Source organism: Hyperolius riggenbachi, chromosome 7, assembly GCF_040937935.1.
Source record: "Hyperolius riggenbachi isolate aHypRig1 chromosome 7, aHypRig1.pri, whole genome shotgun sequence".
NCBI classification, from domain to species: domain Eukaryota; kingdom Metazoa; phylum Chordata; class Amphibia; order Anura; family Hyperoliidae; genus Hyperolius; species Hyperolius riggenbachi.
This window is the reverse complement of record NC_090652.1, coordinates 1153725-1177139: the sequence shown is the minus strand read 5'-3', so window position 1 is coordinate 1177139 and position 23415 is coordinate 1153725. Positions and strand designations below refer to the sequence as shown.

Below are 23415 nucleotides of genomic sequence, written 5' to 3'. Positions count from 1 at the left end.
GTAGGATGTGTTGGGTGCTGGTTAGAGATTTGGATGGTGGATCAGTAGGATGTGTTGGGTGCTGGTTAGTGAGTCGGATGGTGGATCAGGAGGACGTGTTGGGCGATGGTTAGTGATTGGGATGGTGGATCAGGAGGATGTGTTGGCTGCTGATTAGTGATTTGGATGGTGGATCGGGAGGACGTGTTGGGCGCTGGTTAGTAAATCGGATGGTGGATCAGGACGACGTGTTGGGCGCTGGTTAGTGATTTGGATGGTGGATCAGGAGGACATGTTGGGCGCTGGTTAGTGATTTGGGTGGTGGATCAGGAGGATGTGTTGGCTGCTGATTAGTGATTTGGATGGTGGATCGGGAGGACGTGTTGGGCGCTGGTTAGTAAATCGGATGGTGGATCAGGAGGACGTGTTGGGCGCTGGTTAGTGATTTGGATGGTGGATCAGGAGGACATGTTGGGCGCTGGTTAGTGATTTGGATGGTGGATCAGGCGGACGCGTTGGGCGCTGGTTAGTGAATTGGATGGTGGATCAGGAGGACATGTTGGGTGCTGGTTAGTGATTTGGATGGGGGATCAGGTGGATGTGTAGGGTGCTGGTTGGTGATTCGGATGGTGGATCAGGAGGACATGTTGGGTGATAGTTAGTGATTTGGATGGTGGATCAGGCGGACGTGTTGGGCGCTGGTTAGTGATTTGGATGGTGGATCAGGAGGACATGTTGGGGGGGCTGGTTAGTGATTCGGATGGTGGATCAGGAGGACATGTTGGGAGCTGGTTAGTGATTTGGATGGTGGATCAGGTGGATGTGTAGGGTGCTGGTTGGTGATTCGGATGGTGATCAGGTGGACGTGTTGGGCGATAGTTAGTGATTTGGATGGTGGATCAGGTGGATGTGTAGGGTGCTGGTTGGTGATTTGGATGGTGATCAGGTGGACGTGTTGGGCGATAGTTAGTGATTTGGATGGTGGATCAGGCGGACGTGTTGGGCGCTGGTTAGTGATTTGGATGGTGGATCAGGAGGACATGTTGGGGGCTGGTTAGTGATTCGGATGGTGGATCAGGAGGACATGTTGGGAGCTGGTTAGTGATTCGGATGGTGGATCAGGAGGACGTGTTGGGTGCTGGTTAGTGATTCGGATGGTGGATCAGGAGGACGTGTTGGGCGATGGTTAGTGATTCGGATGGTGATCAGGTGGACGTGTTGGGCGATGGTTAGTGATTTGGATGGTGGATCAGGCGGACGTGTTGGGCGCTGGTTAGTGATTTGGATGGTGGATCAGGACATGTTGGGGGCTGGTTAGTGATTCGGATGGTGGATCAGGAGGACATGTTGGGAGCTAGTTAGTGATTCGGATGGTGGATCAGGAGGACGTGTTGGGTGCTGGTTAGTGATTCGGATGGTGGATCAGGAGGACGTGTTGGGTGATGGTTAGTGATTCGGATGGTGGATCAGGAGGACGTGTTGGGTGCTGGTTAGTGATTCGGATGGTGGATCAGGAGGACGTGTTGGGTGCTGGTTAGTGATTCGGATGGTGGATCAGGAGGATGTGTTGGGTGCTGGTTAGTGATTTGGATGGTGGATCAGGAGGACGTGTTGGGTGATGGTTAGTGATTCGGATGGTGGATCAGGAGGACATGTTGGGTGCTGGTTAGTGATTCGGATGGTGGATCAGGAGGACATGTTGGGCGATGGTTAGTGATTCGGATGGTGATCAGGTGGACGTGTTGGGCAATGGTTAGTGATTTGGATGGTGGATCAGGAGGACGTGTTGGCTGCTGGTTAGTGATTTGGAGGGTGGATCAGGAGGACGTGTTGGGTGCTGGTTAGTCATTTGGATGCTGGATCAGAAGGACGTGTTGGGTGCTGGTTAGTCATTTGGATGGTGGATCAGGAGGACGTGTTGGGTGCTTGTTAGTGATTAGGATGGTGGATCAGGAGGACGTGTTGGGTGCTGGTTAGTATTTCGGATGGTGGATCAGAAGGACATGTTGGGAGCTGGTTAGTCATTTGGATGGTGGATCAGGAGGACGTGTTGGGTGCTGGTTAGTGATTAGGATGGTGGATCAGGAGGACGTGTTGGGTTCTGGTTAGTGATTTGGATGGTGGATCAGGAGGATGTGTTGGGTGCTGGTTAGTGATTTGGATGGTGGATCAGGAGGACTTGTTGGGTTCTGGTTAGTGATTTGGATGGTGGATCAGGAGGACTTGTTGGGTGCTGGTTAGTGATTCGGATGGTTATTGATGCAGATTCTCGATCTGGCGGTAGAATTGCTGGATGTGTGGCGGCCAGCTTTAGCAGCCTGGTGTTTTTGCATTGTGATTCACTTGGAAGGGAATGGATGGAGACCTGTTGGAGAGGATTGGAGTGAATTTAGCAGATGTCAGGTGATGTCACACTAATGTCTTTTCCTTGTCGTCCTCCTGCTCTTGTAATTAGCTTTCTGGGCGGCTGTGGTCGGATGTCATTAATAATTCTTATTGGCACGGCTCTGCCATTCGTTGTCTCTGTGTAACGGGAGAAGCTGCTGTCTGCATTATGCGGCGCTGGAAGGATGTGCGTCCGCCGATCTGTGCTGACCGCCGGCGTGGGTGTAAATTCCAGTCACATTCTCTCATCCAACGCTTCAGATCATACTCACATGTAAAGCACTTTTACTACTTAGTGGTAGATTTACTAACTCTGCCGTCCATCGAAGTCCCAACCAATCGCAGGGCCATAAGTGTCCTGACCAATCGCAGGGCCATAAGTGTCCTGACCAATCGCAGGGCCATAAGTGTCCCGACCAATCGCAGAGCCATAAGTGTCCCGACCAATCGCAGAGCCATAAGTGTCCCGACCAATCGCAGGGCCATAAGTGTCCCGCCCAATCGCAGAGCCATAAGTGTCCTGACCAATCGCAGAGCCAGATGTGTCCCGACCAATCGCAGAGCCAGATGTGTCCCGACCAATCGCAGAGCCAGATGTGTCCCGACCAATCGCAGAGCCAGATGTGTCCCGACCAATCGCAGAGCCAGATGTGTCCCGCCCAATCGCAGGGCCATAAGTGTCCTGACCAATCGCAGGGCCATAAGTGTCCTGACCAATCGCAGGGCCATAAGTGTCCTGACCAATCGCAGGGCCATAAGTGTCCTGACCAATCGCAGGGCCATAAGTGTCCTGACCAATCGCAGGGCCATAAGTGTCCCGACCAATCGCAGAGCCATAAGTGTCCCGACCAATGGCAGAGCCAGATGTGTCCTGGCCAATCGCAGGGCCAGATGTGTCCTGGCCAATCGCAGGGCCAGATGTGTCCTGGCCAATCGCAGGGCCAGATGTGTCCTGGCCAATCGCAGGGCCAGATGTGTCCTGGCCAATCGCAGGGCCCGATGTGTCCTGGCCAATCGCGGGGCCAGATGTGTCCCGGCCAATCGCGGGGCCAGGTGTGTCCCGGCCAATCGCGGGGCCATGTGTGTCCCGGCCAATCGCGGGGCCATGTGTGTCCCGGCCAATCGCGGGGCCATGTGTGTCCCGGCCAATCGCGGGGCCATGTGTGTCCCGGCCAATCGCGGGGCCAGGTGTGTCCCGGCCAATCGCGGGGCCAGGTGTGTCCCGGCCAATCGCGGGGCCAGGTGTGTCCCGTCCAATCGCGGGGCCAGGTGTGTCCCGTCCAATCGCGGGGCCAGGTGTGTCCCGTCCAATCGCGGGGCCAGGTGTGTCCCGTCCAATCGCGGGGCCAGGTGTGTCCCGTCCAATCGCGGGGCCAGGTGTGTCCCGTCCAATCGCGGGGCCAGGTGTGTCCCGTCCAATCGCGGGGCCAGGTGTGTCCCGTCCAATCGCGGGGCCAGGTGTGTCCCGTCCAATCGCGGGGCCAGGTGTGTCCCGTCCAATCGCGGGGCCAGGTGTGTCCCGTCCAATCGCGGGGCCAGGTGTGTCCCGGCCAATCGCGGGGCCAGGTGTGTCCCGGCCAATCGCGGGGCCAGGTGTGTCCCGGCCAATCGCGGGGCCAGGTGTGTCCCGGCCAATCGCGGGGCCAGGTGTGTCCCGGCCAATCGCGGGGCCAGGTGTGTCCCGGCCAATCGCGGGGCCAGGTGTGTCCCGGCCAATCGCGGGGCCAGGTGTGTCCCGGCCAATCGCGGGGCCAGGTGTGTCCCGGCCAATCGCGGGGCCAGGTGTGTCCCGGCCAATCGCGGGGCCAGGTGTGTCCCGGCCAATCGCGGGGCCAGGTGTGTCCCGGCCAATCGCGGGGCCAGGTGTGTCCCGGCCAATCGCGGGGCCAGGTGTGTCCCGGCCAATCGCGGGGCCAGGTGTGTCCCGGCCAATCGCGGGGCCAGGTGTGTCCCGACCACAGTTAGGCAAGAAAGAGGTGAGCAGGCAGAATCGTGCAATAAGTATTGCTAATGACTAATGTGTAAACAACAAGGGGGGTAAGGTCACCGACCTAGCTACATTACTACCAAAAAGCTCAAAAAGACAAAGCAACCCCCATAATGGTGTATAGAAATAATTGTCAAGAACAAAGAAATGGTGCAAAAAGCCAAAGGTAAATGCAGAAATGGGCCTGGGCACGGCCTGCATTGTTTTTAATCTTTTTGCAGTTGGCTAAATAAAGAGAAAAACATTTTTGCATTTACCTTTGGCTTTTTGCACCATTTCTTTGTTCTTGAGAATTATTTCTATACACCATTATGGGGGTTGCTCTGTCCCGGCCAGTCGCAGAGCCAGGAAGCAGCTCTTAGACAATCACCTCTTACACGGAGGAAGAGACCCAGGATATCTTCTTATACACACAAATACATGATATAGGGATAAGTTGTTATATTATAGCCATTATCTTTTTATTAGTTTATATTTTCCCCCTTTTATGGATTTGCCATATATCCTCGTGTCCTGTTAGCTTCATCCTTGCCTTTTCTTTCCTCTCTTCGGACGTCTCGCGACCTTTTTCTGGAGCTGCGTAGAGAAGGTAGATTGTCTTTGCCTGGGGCAATCGTTTATAATCTCTTAGATCAGTACCGATGCCGTGTGCCTTCACCTAGTGATCCAGCGTTCTGGCTGATCTGCTGCTAGCTCTTCCCCTCTCCCTAGAACAGAACTCTCCAGCTGGGCTGTGTGTCTGCAGGCATAGGGTTCCCTGTACTGTCACCTGCAGCAATCACTAACTCAGAATGAGTATATACTGTATTTACCAGACTATAAGACGCTCCTGACCATAAGATGCACCTAGGGACAAAAACCAGGGGAAAAATATTTACATATATACTAAACCTGGTGCATCCATTGTGAAGGGGAATCTTGTGGATTAGGCCCCCTTTGTACCTCTTGTGTGTCCCTGTGTCCTCCTCTGTATGGGCACAGTACAGGGAGTCCCCGACATTGCGGTGAATTGGAGGTGCGTATTGGCAGCATTCACAAGTCAGGAACTCCCTGCATTTGGAGTATAAGACGCAGTGACTTTTCCCCCCTAATTTTGGGGGAGAAGAAGTGAGTGTTGTAGTCCAAGAGATCCAGTATGTATATATAGTGTGTGGGCGGGCGTCCGTTCCCCAGCAGGTCGGCGGTGTGGTGGGTGTGGCTGTGAGAAGCTGCTGTACATCGGTTTGCACCGTATAGTAGGCACCATACATCGCTAGCTTTATTTTTATTATTCCTGACACTTCTCTGTACTCTGTACAATCCTCATACGCTGCACAGAAGGAGAGAGGGAACACTGCTGACACTTCTCTGTACTCTGTACAATCCTCATACGCTGCACAGGAGGAGAGAGGGAACACTGCTGACACTTCTCTGTACTCTGTACAATCCTCATACGCTGCACAGGAGGAGAGAGGGAACACTGCTGACACTTCTCTGTACTCTGATACAATCCTCATACACTGCACAGAAGGAGAGAGGGAACACTGCTGACACTCCTCTGTACTCTGTACAATCCTCATACGCTGCACAGAAGGAGAGAGGGAACACTGCTGACACTTCTCTGTACTCTGTACAATCCTCATACGCTGCACAGGAGGAGAGAGGGAACACTGCTGACACTTCTCTGTACTCTGATACAATCCTCATACGCTGCACAGGAGGAGAGAGGGAACACTGCTGACACTTCTCTGTACTCTGATACAATCCTCATACACTGCACAGGAGGAGAGAGGGAACACTGCTGACACTTCTCTGTACTCTGATACAATCCTCATACGCTGCACAGGAGGAGAGGGAACACTGCTGACACTTCTCTGTACTCTGATACAATCCTCATACCCTGCACAGGAGGAGAGAGGGAACACTGCTGACACTTCTCTGTACTCTGATACAATCCTCATACGCTGCACAGGAGGAGAGGGAACACTGCTGACACCTCTCTGTACTCTGATACACTCCTCATACACTGCACAGGAGGAGAGAGGGAACACTGCTGACACTTCTCTGTACTCTGATACACTCCTCATACACTGCACAGGAGGAGAGAGGGAACACTGCTGACACTTCTCTGTACTCTGATACAATCCTCATACGCTGCACAGGAGGGAGGGAACACTGCTGACACCTCTCTGTACTCTGATACACTCCTCATACACTGCACAGGAGGAGAGAGGGAACACTGCTGACACTCCTCTGTACTCTGTACAATCCTCATACGCTGCACAGAAGGAGAGAGGGAACACTGCTGACACTTCTCTGTACTCTGTACAATCCTCATACGCTGCACAGGAGGAGAGAGGGAACACTGCTGACACTTCTCTGTACTCTGATACAATCCTCATACGCTGCACAGGAGGGAGGGAACACTGCTGACACCTCTCTGTACTCTGATACACTCCTCATACACTGCACAGGAGGAGAGAGGGAACACTGCTGACACTCCTCTGTACTCTGTACAATCCTCATACGCTGCACAGAAGGAGAGAGGGAACACTGCTGACACTTCTCTGTACTCTGTACAATCCTCATACGCTGCACAGGAGGAGAGAGGGAACACTGCTGACACTTCTCTGTACTCTGATACAATCCTCATACGCTGCACAGGAGGAGAGAGGGAACACTGCTGACACTTCTCTGTACTCTGATACAATCCTCATACGCTGCACAGGAGGAGAGAGGGAACACTGCTGACACTTCTCTGTACTCTGATACAATCCTCATACGCTGCACAGGAGGAGAGAGGGAACACTGCTGACACTTCTCTGTACTCTGATACAATCCTCATACGCTGCACAGGAGGAGAGAGGGAACACTGCTGACACTTCTCTGTACTCTGATACAATCCTCATACGCTGCACAGAAGGAGAGAGGGAACACTGCTGACACTTCTCTGTACTCTGATACAATCCTCATACGCTGCACAAGAGGAGAGAGGGAACACTGCTGACACTTCTCTGTACTCTGATACATTCCTCATACGATGCACAGGAGGAGAGGGAACACTGCTGACACTTCTCTGTACTCTGATACAATCCTCATACGCTGCACAGGAGGAGAGAGGGAACACTGCTGACACTTCTCTGTACTCTGATACAATCCTCATACGCTGCACAGGAGGAGAGAGGGAACACTGCTGACACTTCTCTGTACTCTGATACAGTCCTCATACACTGCACAGGAGGAGAGAGGGAACACTGCTGACACTCCTCTGTACTCTGATACAGTCCTCATACGCTGCACAGGAGGAGAGAGGGAACACTGCTGACACTTCTCTGTACTCTGATACACTCCTCATACACTGCACAGGAGGAGAGAGGGAACACTGCTGACACTTCTCTGTACTCTGATACAATCCTCATACGCTGCACAGGAGGAGAGGGAACACTGCTGACACTTCTCTGTACTCTGATACAATCCTCATACGCTGCACAGGAGGAGAGAGGGAACACTGCTGACACTTCTCTGTACTCTGATACACTCCTCATACACTGCACAGGAGGAGAGAGGGAACACTGCTGACACTTCTCTGTACTCTGATACAATCCTCATACGCTGCACAGGAGGAGAGGGAACACTGCTGACACTTCTCTGTACTCTGATACATTCCTCATACGCTGCACAGGAGGAGAGAGGGAACACTGCTGACACTTCTCTGTACTCTGATACACTCCTCATACACTGCACAGGAGGAGAGAGGGAACACTGCTGACACTTCTCTGTACTCTGATACAATCCTCATACGCTGCACAGGAGGAGAGAGGGAACACTGCTGACACTTCTCTGTACTCTGATACACTCCTCATACGCTGCACAGGGGGAGAGAGGGAACACTGCTGACACTTCTCTGTACTCTGATACAATCCTCATACACTGCACAGGAGGAGAGAGGGAACACTGCTGACACTTCTCTGTACTCTGATACAATCCTCATACACTGCACAGGAGGAGAGGGAACACTGCTGACACTTCTCTGTACTCTGATACATTCCTCATACGCTGCACAGGAGGAGAGAGGGAACACTGCTGACACTTCTCTGTACTCTGATACACTCCTCATACACTGCACAGGAGGAGAGAGGGAACACTGCTGACACTTCTCTGTACTCTGATACAATCCTCATACGCTGCACAGGAGGAGAGAGGGAACACTGCTGACACTTCTCTGTACTCTGATACACTCCTCATACGCTGCACAGGGGGAGAGAGGGAACACTGCTGACACTTCTCTGTACTCTGATACAATCCTCATACACTGCACAGGAGGAGAGAGGGAACACTGCTGACACTTCTCTGTACTCTGATACACTCCTCATACACTGCACAGGAGGAGAGAGGGAACACTGCTGACACTTCTCTGTACTCTGATACACTCCTCATACGCTGCACAGGAGGAGAGAGGGAACACTGCTGACACTTCTCTGTACTCTGATACAATCCTCATACCCTGCACAGGAGGAGAGAGGGAACACTGCTGACACTTCTCTGTACTCTGATACAATCCTCATACGCTGCACAGGAGGAGAGAGGGAACACTGCTGACACTTCTCTGTACTCTGATACAATCCTCATACACTGCACAGGAGGAGAGAGGGAACACTGCTGACACTTCTCTGTACTCTGATACATTCCTCATACACTGCACAGGAGGAGAGAGGGAACACTGCTGACACTCCTCTGTACTCTGATACAATCCTCATACGCTGCACAGGAGGAGAGAGGGAACACTGCTGACACTTCTCTGTACTCTGATACAGTCCTCATACGCTGCACAGGAGCAGAGAGGGAACACTGCTGACACTGCTCTGTACTCTGATACAATCCTCATACGCTGCACAGGAGGAGAGAGGGAACACTGCTGACACTTCTCTGTACTCTGATACACTCCTCATACACTGCACAGGAGGAGAGAGGGAACACTGCTGACACTTCTCTGTACTCTGATACAATCCTCATACGCTGCACAGGAGGAGAGGGAACACTGCTGACACTTCTCTGTACTCTGATACAATCCTCATACGCTGCACAGGAGGAGAGAGGGAACACTGCTGACACTTCTCTGTACTCTGATACACTCCTCATACACTGCACAGGAGGAGAGAGGGAACACTGCTGACACTTCTCTGTACTCTGATACAATCCTCATACGCTGCACAGGAGGAGAGGGAACACTGCTGACACTTCTCTGTACTCTGATACATTCCTCATACGCTGCACAGGAGGAGAGAGGGAACACTGCTGACACTTCTCTGTACTCTGATACACTCCTCATACACTGCACAGGAGGAGAGAGGGAACACTGCTGACACTTCTCTGTACTCTGATACAATCCTCATACGCTGCACAGGAGGAGAGAGGGAACACTGCTGACACTTCTCTGTACTCTGATACACTCCTCATACGCTGCACAGGGGGAGAGAGGGAACACTGCTGACACTTCTCTGTACTCTGATACAATCCTCATACACTGCACAGGAGGAGAGAGGGAACACTGCTGACACTTCTCTGTACTCTGATACACTCCTCATACACTGCACAGGAGGAGAGAGGGAACACTGCTGACACTTCTCTGTACTCTGATACAATCCTCATACGCTGCACAGGAGGAGAGGGAACACTGCTGACACTTCTCTGTACTCTGATACACTCCTCATACGCTGCACAGGAGGAGAGAGGGAACACTGCTGACACTTCTCTGTACTCTGATACACTCCTCATACGCTGCACAGAAGGAGAGAGGGAACACTGCTGACACTTCTCTGTACTCTGATACACTCCTCATACACTGCACAGGAGGAGAGAGGGAACACTGCTGACACTTCTCTGTACTCTGATACGATCCTCATACGCTGCACAGGAGGAGAGGGAACACTGCTGACACTTCTCTGTACTCTGATACAATCCTCATACGCTGCACAGGAGGAGAGAGGGAACACTGCTGACACTTCTCTGTACTCTGATACAATCCTCATACACTGCACAGGAGTAGAGAGGGAACACTGCTGACACTTCTCTGTACTCTGATACACTCCTCATACACTGCACAGGAGGAGAGAGGGAACACTGCTGACACTTCTCTGTACTCTGATACACTCCTCATACACTGCACAGGAGGAGGGAGGGAACACTGCTGACACTTCTCTGTACTCTGATACAATCCTCATACGCTGCACAGAAGGAGAGAGGGAACACTGCTGACACTTCTCTGTACTCTGATACAATCCTCATACGCTGCACAGGAGGAGAGAGGGAACACTGCTGACACTCCTCTGTACTCTGATACAATCCTCATACGCTGCACAGGAGGAGAGAGGGAACACTGCTGACACTTCTCTGTACTCTGATACAATCCTCATACGCTGCACAGGAGGAGAGAGGGAACACTGCTGACACTTCTCTGTACTCTGATACACTCCTCATACGCTGCACAGGAGTAGAGAGGGAACACTGCTGACCCTTCTCTGTACTCTGATACAATCCTCATACACTGCACAGAAGGAGAGAGGGAACACTGCTGACACTCCTCTGTACTCTGATACAATCCTCATACGCTGCACAGGAGGAGAGAGGGAACACTGCTGACACTTCTCTGTACTCTGATACAATCCTCATACGCTGCACAGGAGGAGAGAGGGAACACTGCTGACACTCCTCTGTACTCTGATACAATCCTCATACACTGCACAGGAGGAGAGAGGGAACACTGCTGACACTTCTCTGTACTCTGATACACTCCTCATACGCTGCACAGAAGGAGAGAGGGAACACTGCTGACACTTCTCTGTACTCTGATACACTCCTCATACGCTGCACAGGAGGAGAGAGGGAACACTGCTGACACTTCTCTGTACTCTGATACAATCCTCATACACTGCACAGGAGGAGACAGGGAACACTGCTGACACTTCTCTGTACTCTGATACAATCCTCATACGCTGCACAGGAGGAGAGAGGGAACACTGCTGACACTTCTCTGTACTCTGATACACTCCTCATACGCTGCACAGGAGGAGAGAGGGAACACTGCTGACACTTCTCTGTACTCTGATACACTCCTCATACGCTGCACAGGAGGAGAGAGGGAACACTGCTGACACTTCTCTGTACTCTGATACACTCCTCATACGCTGCACAGGAGAGAGGGAACACTGCTGACACTTCTCTGTACTCTGATACAGTCCTCATACACTGCACAGGAGGAGAGTGGGAACACTGCTGACACTTCTCTGTACTCTGATACAATCCTCATACACTGCACAGGAGGAGAGAGGGAACACTGCTGACACTTCTCTGTACTCTGATACATTCCTCATACACTGCACAGGAGGAGAGAGGGAACACTGCTGACACTCCTCTGTACTCTGTACAATCCTCATACGCTGCACAGGAGGAGAGAGGGAACACTGCTGACACTTCTCTGTACTCTGATACGATCCTCTCATACACTGCACAGGAGGAGAGAGGGAACACTGCTGGCACTTCTCTGTACTCTGATACAATCCTCATACACTGCACAGGAGGAGAGGGAACACTGCTGACACTTCTCTGTACTCTGATACAATCCTCATACGCTGCACAGGAGGAGAGGGAACACTGCTGACACTTCTCTGTACTCTGATACACTCCTCATACGCTGCACAGGAGGAGAGAGGGAACACTGCTGACACTCCTCTGTACTCTGATACAGTCCTAATACGCTGCACAGGAGGAGAGAGGGAACACTGCTGACACTTCTCTGTACTCTGATACAATCCTCATACGCTGCACAGGAGGAGAGAGGGAACACTGCTGACACTTCTCTGTACTCTAATACAATCCTCATACGCTGCACAGGAGGAGAGGGAACACTGCTGACACTTCTCTGTACTCTGATACACTCCTCATACGCTGCACAGGAGGAGAGAGGGAACACTGCTGACACTCCTCTGTACTCTGATACAGTCCTAATACACTGCACAGGAGGAGAGAGGGAACACTGCTGACACTTCTCTGTACTCTGATACAATCCTCATACGCTGCACAGGAGGAGAGAGGGAACACTGCTGACACTTCTCTGTACTCTGATACAATCCTCATACGCTGCACAGGAGGAGAGAGGGAACACTGCTGACACTTCTTTGTACTCTGATACAATCCTCATACGCTGCACAGAAGGAGAGAGGGAACACTGCTGACACTTCTCTGTACTCTGATACAATCCTCATACGCTGCACAGGAGGAGAGAGGGAACACTGCTGACACTCCTCTGTACTCTGATACAATCCTCATACGCTGCACAGGAGGAGAGAGGGAACACTGCTGACACTTCTCTGTACTCTGATACAATTCTCATACGCTGCACAGGAGGAGAGGGAACACTGCTGACACTTCTCTGTACTCTGATACAATCCTCATACCCTGCACAGGAGGAGAGAGGGATCACTGCTGACACTTCTCTGTACTCTGATACAATCCTCATACGCTGCACAGGAGGAGAGGGAACACTGCTGACACTTCTCTGTACTCTGATACAATCCTCATACCCTGCACAGGAGGAGAGAGGGAACACTGCTGACACTTCTCTGTACTCTGATACAATCCTCATACGCTGCACAGGAGGAGAGAGGGAACACTGCTGACACTTCTCTGTACTCTGATACACTCCTCATACGCTGCACAGAAGGAGAGAGGGAACACTGCTGACACTTCTCTGTACTCTGATACAATCCTCATACACTGCACAGGAGGAGAGAGGGAACACTGCTGACACTTCTCTGTACTCTGATACAATCCTCATACGCTGCACAGGAGGAGAGAGGGAACACTGCTGACACTTCTCTGTACTCTGATACAATCCTCATATGCTGCACAGGAGGAGAGAGGGAACACTGCTGACACTTCTCTGTACTCTGATACACTCCTCATACGCTGCACAGGAGGAGAGAGGGAACACTGCTGACACTTCTCTGTACTCTGATACAATCCTCATACACTGCACAGAAGGAGAGAGGGAACACTGCTGACACTTCTCTGTACTCTGATACACTCCTCATACATTGCACAGGAGAGAGGGAACACTGCTGACACTTCTCTGTACTCTGATACAATCCTCATACGCTGCACAGGAGGAGAGAGGGAACACTGCTGACACTTCTCTGTACTCTGATACAATCCTCATACGCTGCACAGGAGGAGAGAGGGAACACTGCTGACACTTCTCTGTACTCTGATACACTCCTCATACGCTGCACAGGAGGAGAGAGGGAACACTGCTGACACTCCTCTGTACTCTGATACAATCCTCATACGCTGCACAGGAGAGAGGGAACACTGCTGACACTTCTCTGTACTCTGATACAATCCTCATACACTGCACAGGAGGAGAGAGGGAACACTGCTGACACTTCACTGTACTCTGATACAATCCTCATACACTGCACAGGAGGAGAGAGGGAACACTGCTGACACTTTTCTGTACTCTGATACACTCCTCATACGCTGCACAGGAGGAGAGAGGGAACACTGCTGACACTTCTCTGTACTGATACAATCCTCTCATACGCTGCACAGGAGGAGAGAGGGAACACTGCTGACACTTCTCTGTACTCTGATACAGTCCTCATACGCTGCACAGGAGGAGAGAGGGAACACTGCTGACACTTCTCTGTACTCTGATACACTCCTCATACGCTGCACAGGAGGAGAGAGGGAACACTGCTGACACTTCTCTGTACTCTGATACACTCCTCATACACTGCACAGAAGGAGAGAGGGAACACTGCTGACACTCCTCTGTACTCTGATACAATCCTCATACGCTGCACAGGAGGAGAGAGGGAACACTGCTGACACTTCTCTGTACTCTGATACAATCCTCATATGCTGCACAGGAGGAGAGAGGGAACACTGCTGACACTTCTCTGTACTCTGATACACTCCTCATACGCTGCACAGGAGGAGAGAGGGAACACTGCTGACACTTCTCTGTACTCTGATACAATCCTCATACACTGCACAGGAGGAGAGAGGGAACACTGCTGACACTTCTCTGTACTCTGTACAATCCTCATACGCTGCACAGGAGGAGAGAGGGAACACTGCTGACACTTCTCTGTACTCTGATACAATCCTCATACGCTGCACAGAAGGAGAGAGGGAACACTGCTGACACTTCTCTGTACTCTGATACAATCCTCATACGCTGCACAGGAGGAGAGAGGGAACACTGCTGACACTTCACTGTACTCTGATACAATCCTCATACACTGCACAGAAGGAGAGAGGGAACACTGCTGACACTCCTCTGTACTCTGATACAATCCTCATACGCTGCACAGGAGGAGAGAGGGAACACTGCTGACACTTCTCTGTACTCTGATACAATCCTCATACGCTGCACAGGAGGAGAGAGGGAACACTGCTGACACTCCTCTGTACTCTGATACAATCCTCATACACTGCACAGGAGGAGAGAGGGAACACTGCTGACACTTCTCTGTACTCTGATACACTCCTCATACGCTGCACAGAAGGAGAGAGGGAACACTGCTGACACTTCTCTGTACTCTGATACACTCCTCATACGCTGCACAGGAGGAGAGAGGGAACACTGCTGACACTCCTCTGTACTCTGATACAATCCTCATACACTGCACAGGAGGAGGGAGGGAACACTGCTGACACTTCTCTGTACTCTAATACACTCCTCATACACTGCACAGGAGGAGGGAGGGAACACTGCTGACACTTCTCTGTACTCTGATACAATCCTCATACGCTGCACAGAAGGAGAGAGGGAACACTGCTGACACTTCTCTGTACTCTGATACACTCCTCATACGCTGCACAGGAGGAGAGAGGGAACACTGCTGACACTTCTCTGTACTCTGATACACTCCTCATACACTGCACAGGAGGAGGGAGGGAACACTGCTGACACTTCTCTGTACTCTGATACAATCCTCATACGCTGCACAGAAGGAGAGCGGGAACACTGCTGACACTTCTCTGTACTCTGATACACTCCTCATACGCTGCACAGGAGGAGAGAGGGAACACTGCTGACACTCCTCTGTACTCTGTACAATCCTCATATGCTGCACAGAAGGAGAGAGGGAACACTGCTGACACTTCTCTGTACTCTGTACAATCCTCATACGCTGCACAGGAGGAGAGAGGGAACACTGCTGACACTTCTCTGTACTCTGATACAATCCTCATACGCTGCACAGGAGGAGAGAGGGAACACTGCTGACACTTCTCTGTACTCTGATACACTCCTCATACACTGCACAGGAGGAGAGAGGGAACACTGCTGACACTTCTGTGTACTCTGATACAATCCTCATACGCTGCACAGGAGGAGGGGGAACACTGCTGACACTTCTCTGTACTCTGATACACTCCTCATACACTGCACAGGAGGAGAGAGGGAACACTGCTGACACTTCTCTGTACTCTGATACACTCCTCATACGCTGCACAGAAGGAGAGAGGGAACACTGCTGACACTTCTCTGTACTCTGATACACTCCTCATACGCTGCACAGGAGGAGAGAGGGAACACTGCTGACACTCCTCTGTACTCTGATACAGTCCTAATACACTGCACAGGAGGAGAGAGGGAACACTGCTGACACTTCTCTGTACTCTGATACAATCCTCATGCGCTGCACAGGAGGAGAGAGGGAACACTGCTGACACTTCTCTGTACTCTGATACAATCCTCATACGCTGCACAGGAGGAGAGAGGGAACACTGCTGACACTTCTCTGTACTCTGATACACTCCTCATACACTGCACAGGAGGAGAGAGGGAACACTGCTGACACTTCTCTGTACTCTGATACAATCCTCATACGCTGCACAGGAGGAGAGAGGGAACACTGCTGACACTCCTCTGTACTCTGATACAATCCTCATACGCTGCACAGGAGGAGAGAGGGAACACTGCTGACACTTCTCTGTACTCTGATACAATCCTCATACACTGCACAGGAGGAGAGAGGGAACACTGCTGACACTTCTCTGTACTCTGATACACTCCTCATACACTGCACAGGAGGAGAGAGGGAACACTGCTGACACTTCTGTGTACTCTGATACAATCCTCATACGCTGCACAGGAGGAGGGGGAACACTGCTGACACTTCTCTGTACTCTGATACACTCCTCATACACTGCACAGGAGGAGAGAGGGAACACTGCTGACACTTCTCTGTACTCTGATACACTCCTCATACGCTGCACAGAAGGAGAGAGGGAACACTGCTGACACTTCTCTGTACTCTGATACACTCCTCATACGCTGCACAGGAGGAGAGAGGGAACACTGCTGACACTCCTCTGTACTCTGATACAGTCCTAATACACTGCACAGGAGGAGAGAGGGAACACTGCTGACACTTCTCTGTACTCTGATACAATCCTCATGCGCTGCACAGGAGGAGAGAGGGAACACTGCTGACACTTCTCTGTACTCTGATACAATCCTCATACGCTGCACAGGAGGAGAGAGGGAACACTGCTGACACTTCTCTGTACTCTGATACACTCCTCATACACTGCACAGGAGGAGAGAGGGAACACTGCTGACACTTCTCTGTACTCTGATACAATCCTCATACGCTGCACAGGAGGAGAGAGGGAACACTGCTGACACTCCTCTGTACTCTGATACAATCCTCATACGCTGCACAGGAGGAGAGAGGGAACACTGCTGACACTTCTCTGTACTCTGATACAATCCTCATACGCTGCACAGGAGGAGAGAGGGAACACTGCTGACACTCCTCTGTACTCTGATACAATCCTCATACGCTGCACAGGAGGAGAGAGGGAACACTGCTGACACTTCTCTGTACTCTGATACAATCCTCATACGCTGCACAGGAGGAGAGAGGGAACACTGCTGACACTTCTCTGTACTCTGATACACTCCTCATACACTGCACAGGAGGAGAGAGGGAACACTGCTGACACTTCTCTGTACTCTGATACAATCCTCATACGCTGCACAGGAGGAGAGAGGGAACACTGCTGACACTCCTCTGTACTCTGATACAATCCTCATACGCTGCACAGGAGGAGAGAGGGAACACTGCTGACACTTCTCTGTACTCTGATACAATCCTCATACGCTGCACAGGAGGAGAGAGGGAACACTGCTGACACTCCTCTGTACTCTGATACAATCCTCATACGCTGCACAGGAGGAGAGAGGGAACACTGCTGACACTCCTCTGTACTCTGATACAATCCTCATACGCTGCACAGGAGGAGAGAGGGAACACTGCTGACACTCCTCTGTACTCTGATACAATCCTCATACACTGCACAGGAGGAGAGAGGGAACACTGCTGACACTTCTCTGTACTCTGATACACTCCTCATACACTGCACAGGAGGAGAGAGGGAACACTGCTGACACTTCTCTGTACTCTGATACAATCCTCATACGCTGCACAGGAGGAGAGAGGGAACACTGCTGACACTTCTCTGTACTCTGATACATTCCTCATACACTGCACAGGAGGAGAGAGGGAACACTGCTGACACTCCTCTGTACTCTGATACAATCCTCATACACTGCACAGGAGGAGAGAGGGAACACTGCTGACACTTCTCTGTACTCTGATACACTCCTCATACGCTGCACAGAAGGAGAGAGGGAACACTGCTGACACTTCTCTGTACTCTGATACACTCCTCATACGCTGCACAGGAGGAGAGAGGGAACACTGCTGACACTCCTCTGTACTCTGATACAGTCCTAATACACTGCACAGGAGGAGAGAGGGAACACTGCTGACACTTCTCTGTACTCTGATACAATCCTCATACGCTGCACAGGAGGAGAGAGGGAACACTGCTGACACTTCTCTGTACTCTGATACAATCCTCATACGCTGCACAGGAGGAGAGAGGGAACACTGCTGACACTTCTCTGTACTCTGATACAATCCTCATACGCTGCACAGGAGGAGAGAGGGAACACTGCTGACACTCCTCTGTACTCTGATACAATCCTCATACGCTGCACAGGAGGAGAGAGGGAACACTGCTGACACTCCTCTGTACTCTGATACAATCCTCATACACTGCACAGGAGGAGAGAGGGAACACTGCTGACACTTCTCTGTACTCTGATACAATCCTCATACGCTGCACAGGAGGAGAGGGAACACTGCTGACACTTCTCTGTACTCTGATACAATCCTCATACGCTGCACAAGAGGAGAGAGGGAACACTGCTGACACTCCTCTGTACTCTGATACAATCCTCATACGCTGCACAGGAGGAGAGAGGGAACACTGCTGACACTCCTCTGTACTCTGATACAATCCTCATACACTGCACAGGAGGAGAGAGGGAACACTGCTGACACTTCTCTGTACTCTGATACAATCCTCATACGCTGCACAGGAGGAGAGGGAACACTGCTGACACTTCTCTGTACTCTGATACAATCCTCATACGCTGCACAGGAGGAGAGAGGGAACACTGCTGACACTTCTCTGTACTCTGATACAATCCTCATACGCTGCACAGGAGGAGAGAGGGAACACTGCTGACACTTCTCTGTACTCTGATACAGTCCTCATACACTGCACAGGAGAGAGGGAACACTGCTGACACTTCTCTGTACTCTGATACACTCCTCATACGCTGCACAGGAGGAGAGAGGGAACACTGCTGACACTCCTCTGTACTCTGATACAGTCCTAATACACTGCACAGGAGGAGAGAGGGAACACTGCTGACACTTCTCTGTACTCTGATACAATCCTCATACGCTGCACAGGAGGAGAGAGGGAACACTGCTGACACTTCTCTGTACTCTGATACAATCCTCATACGCTGCACAGGAGGAGAGAGGGAACACTGCTGACACTTCTCTGTACTCTGATACAGTCCTCATACACTGCACAGAAGGAGAGAGGGAACACTGCTGACACTTCTCTGTACTCTGATACAATCCTCATACGCTGCACAGGAGGAGAGAGGGAACACTGCTGACACTTCTCTGTACTCTGATACAATCCTCTCATACACTGCACAGGAGGAGAGAGGGAACACTGCTGACACTCCTCTGTACTCTGATACAATCCTCATACGCTGCACAGGAGGAGAGAGGGAACACTGCTGACACTCCTCTGTACTCTGATACAATCCTCATACGCTGCACAGGAGGAGAGAGGGAACACTGCTGACACTTCTCTGTACTCTGATACACTCCTCATACACTGCACAGGAGGAGAGAGGGAACACTGCTGACACTCCTCTGTACTCTGATACAGTCCTAATACACTGCACAGGAGGAGAGAGGGAACACTGCTGACACTTCTGTACTCTGATACAATCCTCATACACTGCACAGAAGGAGAGAGAGGGAACACTGCTGACACTTCTCTGTACTCTGATACACTCCTCATACGCTGCACAGGAGGAGAGAGGGAACACTGCTGACACTCCTCTGTACTCTGATACACTCCTCATACACTGCACAGGAGGAGAGAGGGAACACTGCTGACACTTCTCTGTACTCTGATACACTCCTCATACGCTGCACAGGAGGAGAGAGGGAACACTGCTGACACTCCTCTGTACTCTGATACACTCCTCATACGCTGCACAGGAGAGAGGGAACACTGCTGACACTTCTCTGTACTCTGATACAGTCCTCATACACTGCACAGGAGGAGAGAGGGAACACTGCTGACACTTCTCTGTACTCTGATACAGTCCTCATACGCTGCACAGAAGGAGAGAGGGATCACTGAACTAATGGTGGCCATACATGGTACAATCTTTTTCCTACAATCTTACCAATTCTATGTAGTATAAGGGAACTGCCTATATTATCCTTTCAGTATATTCACTTAATTTTCCCTTATACTACATAGAAATAGTAAGATTGTATGAGAAAATTGTACCATGTATGGCCACCAAGACACACTAAATCTGAATGAATGAAATATTCTTATTAAACACTTTGCTGATTACATGGCTGAATGTGCTGACAGCGAACTCACACAAACAATTATCAATGGAAATCACATTTATCAACCCAAGGTGGACCGGATCTGGTGTCACACTCAAAATTAAAGTGGAAAAAATACACTGCAGGCTGATCCAACTTTGATGTAATGTCCTGAAAGTGGAGCTGAACTCTTGCTCAGGACAGAAAGAAAACAGCGAGAAATGCACCCTGTGTGTATGTAGAGAGTTTAGCCTGTCTAAGTTGTAATCTGATCTCTCCCCTGTGTCACATGACCCGCCACTGCAGATAAGCCCATTTGAAAGCACAGGCTGTAAACAATGTCTGCTTCCATGAAAGCAGGAAGTAGACACACTGTGACTGAAGATTTATTGCAGGATTTGTATCAGCTTAACAAAGCAATGTTTTCTTGTAAAGGTTATTCTGCTGTTGCGTATCTCTCAGAGCAGAGAGGAAGTTCTGAGTTCAGGTCCAGGTCCAGCTCAGGACAAAATGAGGCTCAGCAGTGTGTGTGGCCTCCACGTGCCTGTACGACCTCCCTACACCCCTGGGCATGCTCCTGAGGAGGTGGCCGATGCTCTCCTGTCCTGGGCTGAAGTCTCCTCGGGTCCCCCGCAGTGAGACACTTTGGTGTTTGGCGACTCCATTGATGGACACGGCGTCTGCGCAGCCCTCGATCTCGCTCCCGTCGCCAGGCGTGCCCTACGCATGCGCAGTACAAGATTTTCTGGTACAACCCACACAGGTGGTGCAGGTAGTGCATGCGCAGGACGTTCCTGGGGACTGGAGTGAGATAGAAGCAGGCGGGGGGGGGCGTCAGGGTGAAGATATGTAGAATATAGGAGAATCTATCCGCACAGTCTCAGTCCTGGTTCTTCTCTTCCCAGGTATATACACCGCCGATGCCTGCAGGCAATAGAAGCCATGCTGGTTGCTACGGTAACGGCCACGGTGGCATTTGTCCTGATCTATTCATCCTCTGACTGCCAGCCCCTGCGGGAGGGGTCCGGAGAGTACACACTGCAGGTAACTGGGGGAGGGATCCGGAGCATGCACGCTGCAGGTAACTGGGGAGGGGTCCGGAGAGTACACACTGCAGGTAACTGGGGGAGGGATCCGGAGCATGCACGCTGCAGGTAACTGGGGAGGGGTCTGGAGAGTACACACTGTAGGTAACCTGGGGGGGAGGGGGTGCTGGGGGAGAGGTCCGGAGAGTACACGCTGCAGGTAACCAAGGGAGAAGTCCGGAGCATGCACGCTGCAGGTAACCAGGGGAGGGGTCTGGAGAGTACACACTGCAGGTAACCAGGGGAGGGGTCTGGAGAGTACACACTGCAGGTAACCAGAGGAGGGGTCTGGGGGAGGGGTCAGGAGAGTACACTCTGCAGGTAACCTCCTGTGTGTCTAATGCTTTCAGCCACAGCCCCTGAACAAGCATGCAGCAGATCAGGTGCTCTGACTGAAGTGTGACTGGATAAGCTGCATGCTTGTTTCAGGTCAGGTGTGTGATTCAGACACTACTGCAGCTAAAGAGATCAGCAGGACAGGCAACTGTTATTGCTTAAAAGGAAACATCCATATCCCTCTCGGATTAGGTTCCCTGTAAGTGGGGGTGCTCAATTTTTTTTTAAAGGCCCCCCTTTCCCCCCAATACATTCAGTCACTGAAGCGCTGGCTGCATTCAGTGATGTGGAGTTTGCCGGACCTGTCACTGGTGGACACACGGTCCCACCTCCTTGTTTCTGGCTAAGGAGTACTGGTTGTCATGTGGGTGCTGGGTGCCGATGCTAGGTGCCATGTGGATTCTGGCTATGGTTGGGTATCGAGTGTCATGCGGGTGTTAGTTGCAGGTACTTAGTGCCATGGGAGATCTGGGTGCATGTACTGGATGTCATGTGGGTGCTGGGTGCAGGCACTGGATATCACATAGGTGCCAATACTTGGTGCCATGCCTGTACTGGGTGCTGGCTATGAGTGGGCTTTGGACGTCACATAGGTTTTGAATGCAGATACTTTGGGTGCAGGTACTGGTTAAGTGGGTGCTTGGTGTAGATAGTGAGGGGGGGCCATGTGGAGGCTGGGTGCAATGTCAGGCCTGGGTGCAGGTACTTGGTGTCATGTGGGTGCCAGCTATGGGGGGATGGTTTGCCTCACAGGAAGGGTTTTTAAACCCTCTAACTTCGCTCACCACCGTAGTGGGTAAAATGAATTGCAGCAAAACATGAGGAAAGGTTCAATAATAATATTTATTGGGCTACAATCCTGTTATAATAATTATCGAGGCTTGCAGAAACATAGTTTAAGGGTTAGTAATTACTAGTAAGCATGCATCAACCTTTCTTTACCAAGTGTTGTAGCAATATCACCCAAGGAAGAGGGGACTCCGTCAATCCTCCATAGGGGAAACAACTGGCGACACAATCCATCACGTCTGTTGGTCTCAACAAAGTCCTGGAGTCCCGGCGGTTTCCCAACCCAATTATACCCCCTAAACCATAACACGCGCAAGCGCATATTCAGTCGCTGTCGTAGGCGCGTGATCACAGTACAAATCTATGATATCCGCTTTTGCACAGTACAGCACAGCCGAGTGTGGACACCTCGTGCTCACTGAATGGGAAAACAATGGTTTACTATCACGCTGGTGCGTGACGATATAACTGACACAGATAATATACAATAACAGTAATACAAGGTCTAGACCGGTCAGTACTTGTGCACAAGGTATAATATCGAGGTACAAAAGTTGTAAGGCGTAAATCGTAGTCAAATTCGAGCAGGGTCATCAATCAGATGTCAGTCGAATTTACAAAGATCAGGCTATAACTGAGTCAGGGACAGGCTGAGTCGGTAACGGGAATCAGATGACTGAGGTACAGAATCGTCAGGCAAGAGCGGAGTCAAAAGGCAGGCAAAAGTCGGCACACAGATAAATATACAATAGATGTGATTTCCTAGTAAATTACAATTACAGCTATCAATGAACAACTAACAACGACTGACTAACTGGAGTATATATATATATGGTGAGTACCACCATATATGATG

The 23415-nt window shown here is 51.0% G+C and overlaps 1 protein-coding gene across 1 annotated transcript in view; it reads left to right on the top strand.

The window, feature by feature from the left end:
* Nucleotides 1-23415, top strand: part of CLCN7 (chloride voltage-gated channel 7) — a 224391-nt gene that overhangs the window by 134180 nt on the left and 66796 nt on the right. Inside the window, exon 15 of the mRNA XM_068243464.1 lies at nucleotides 21255-21393. Within this exon, the coding sequence (XP_068099565.1) occupies nucleotides 21255-21393 (139 nt within the window). The remainder of the gene's footprint in view (nucleotides 1-21254; nucleotides 21394-23415) is intronic.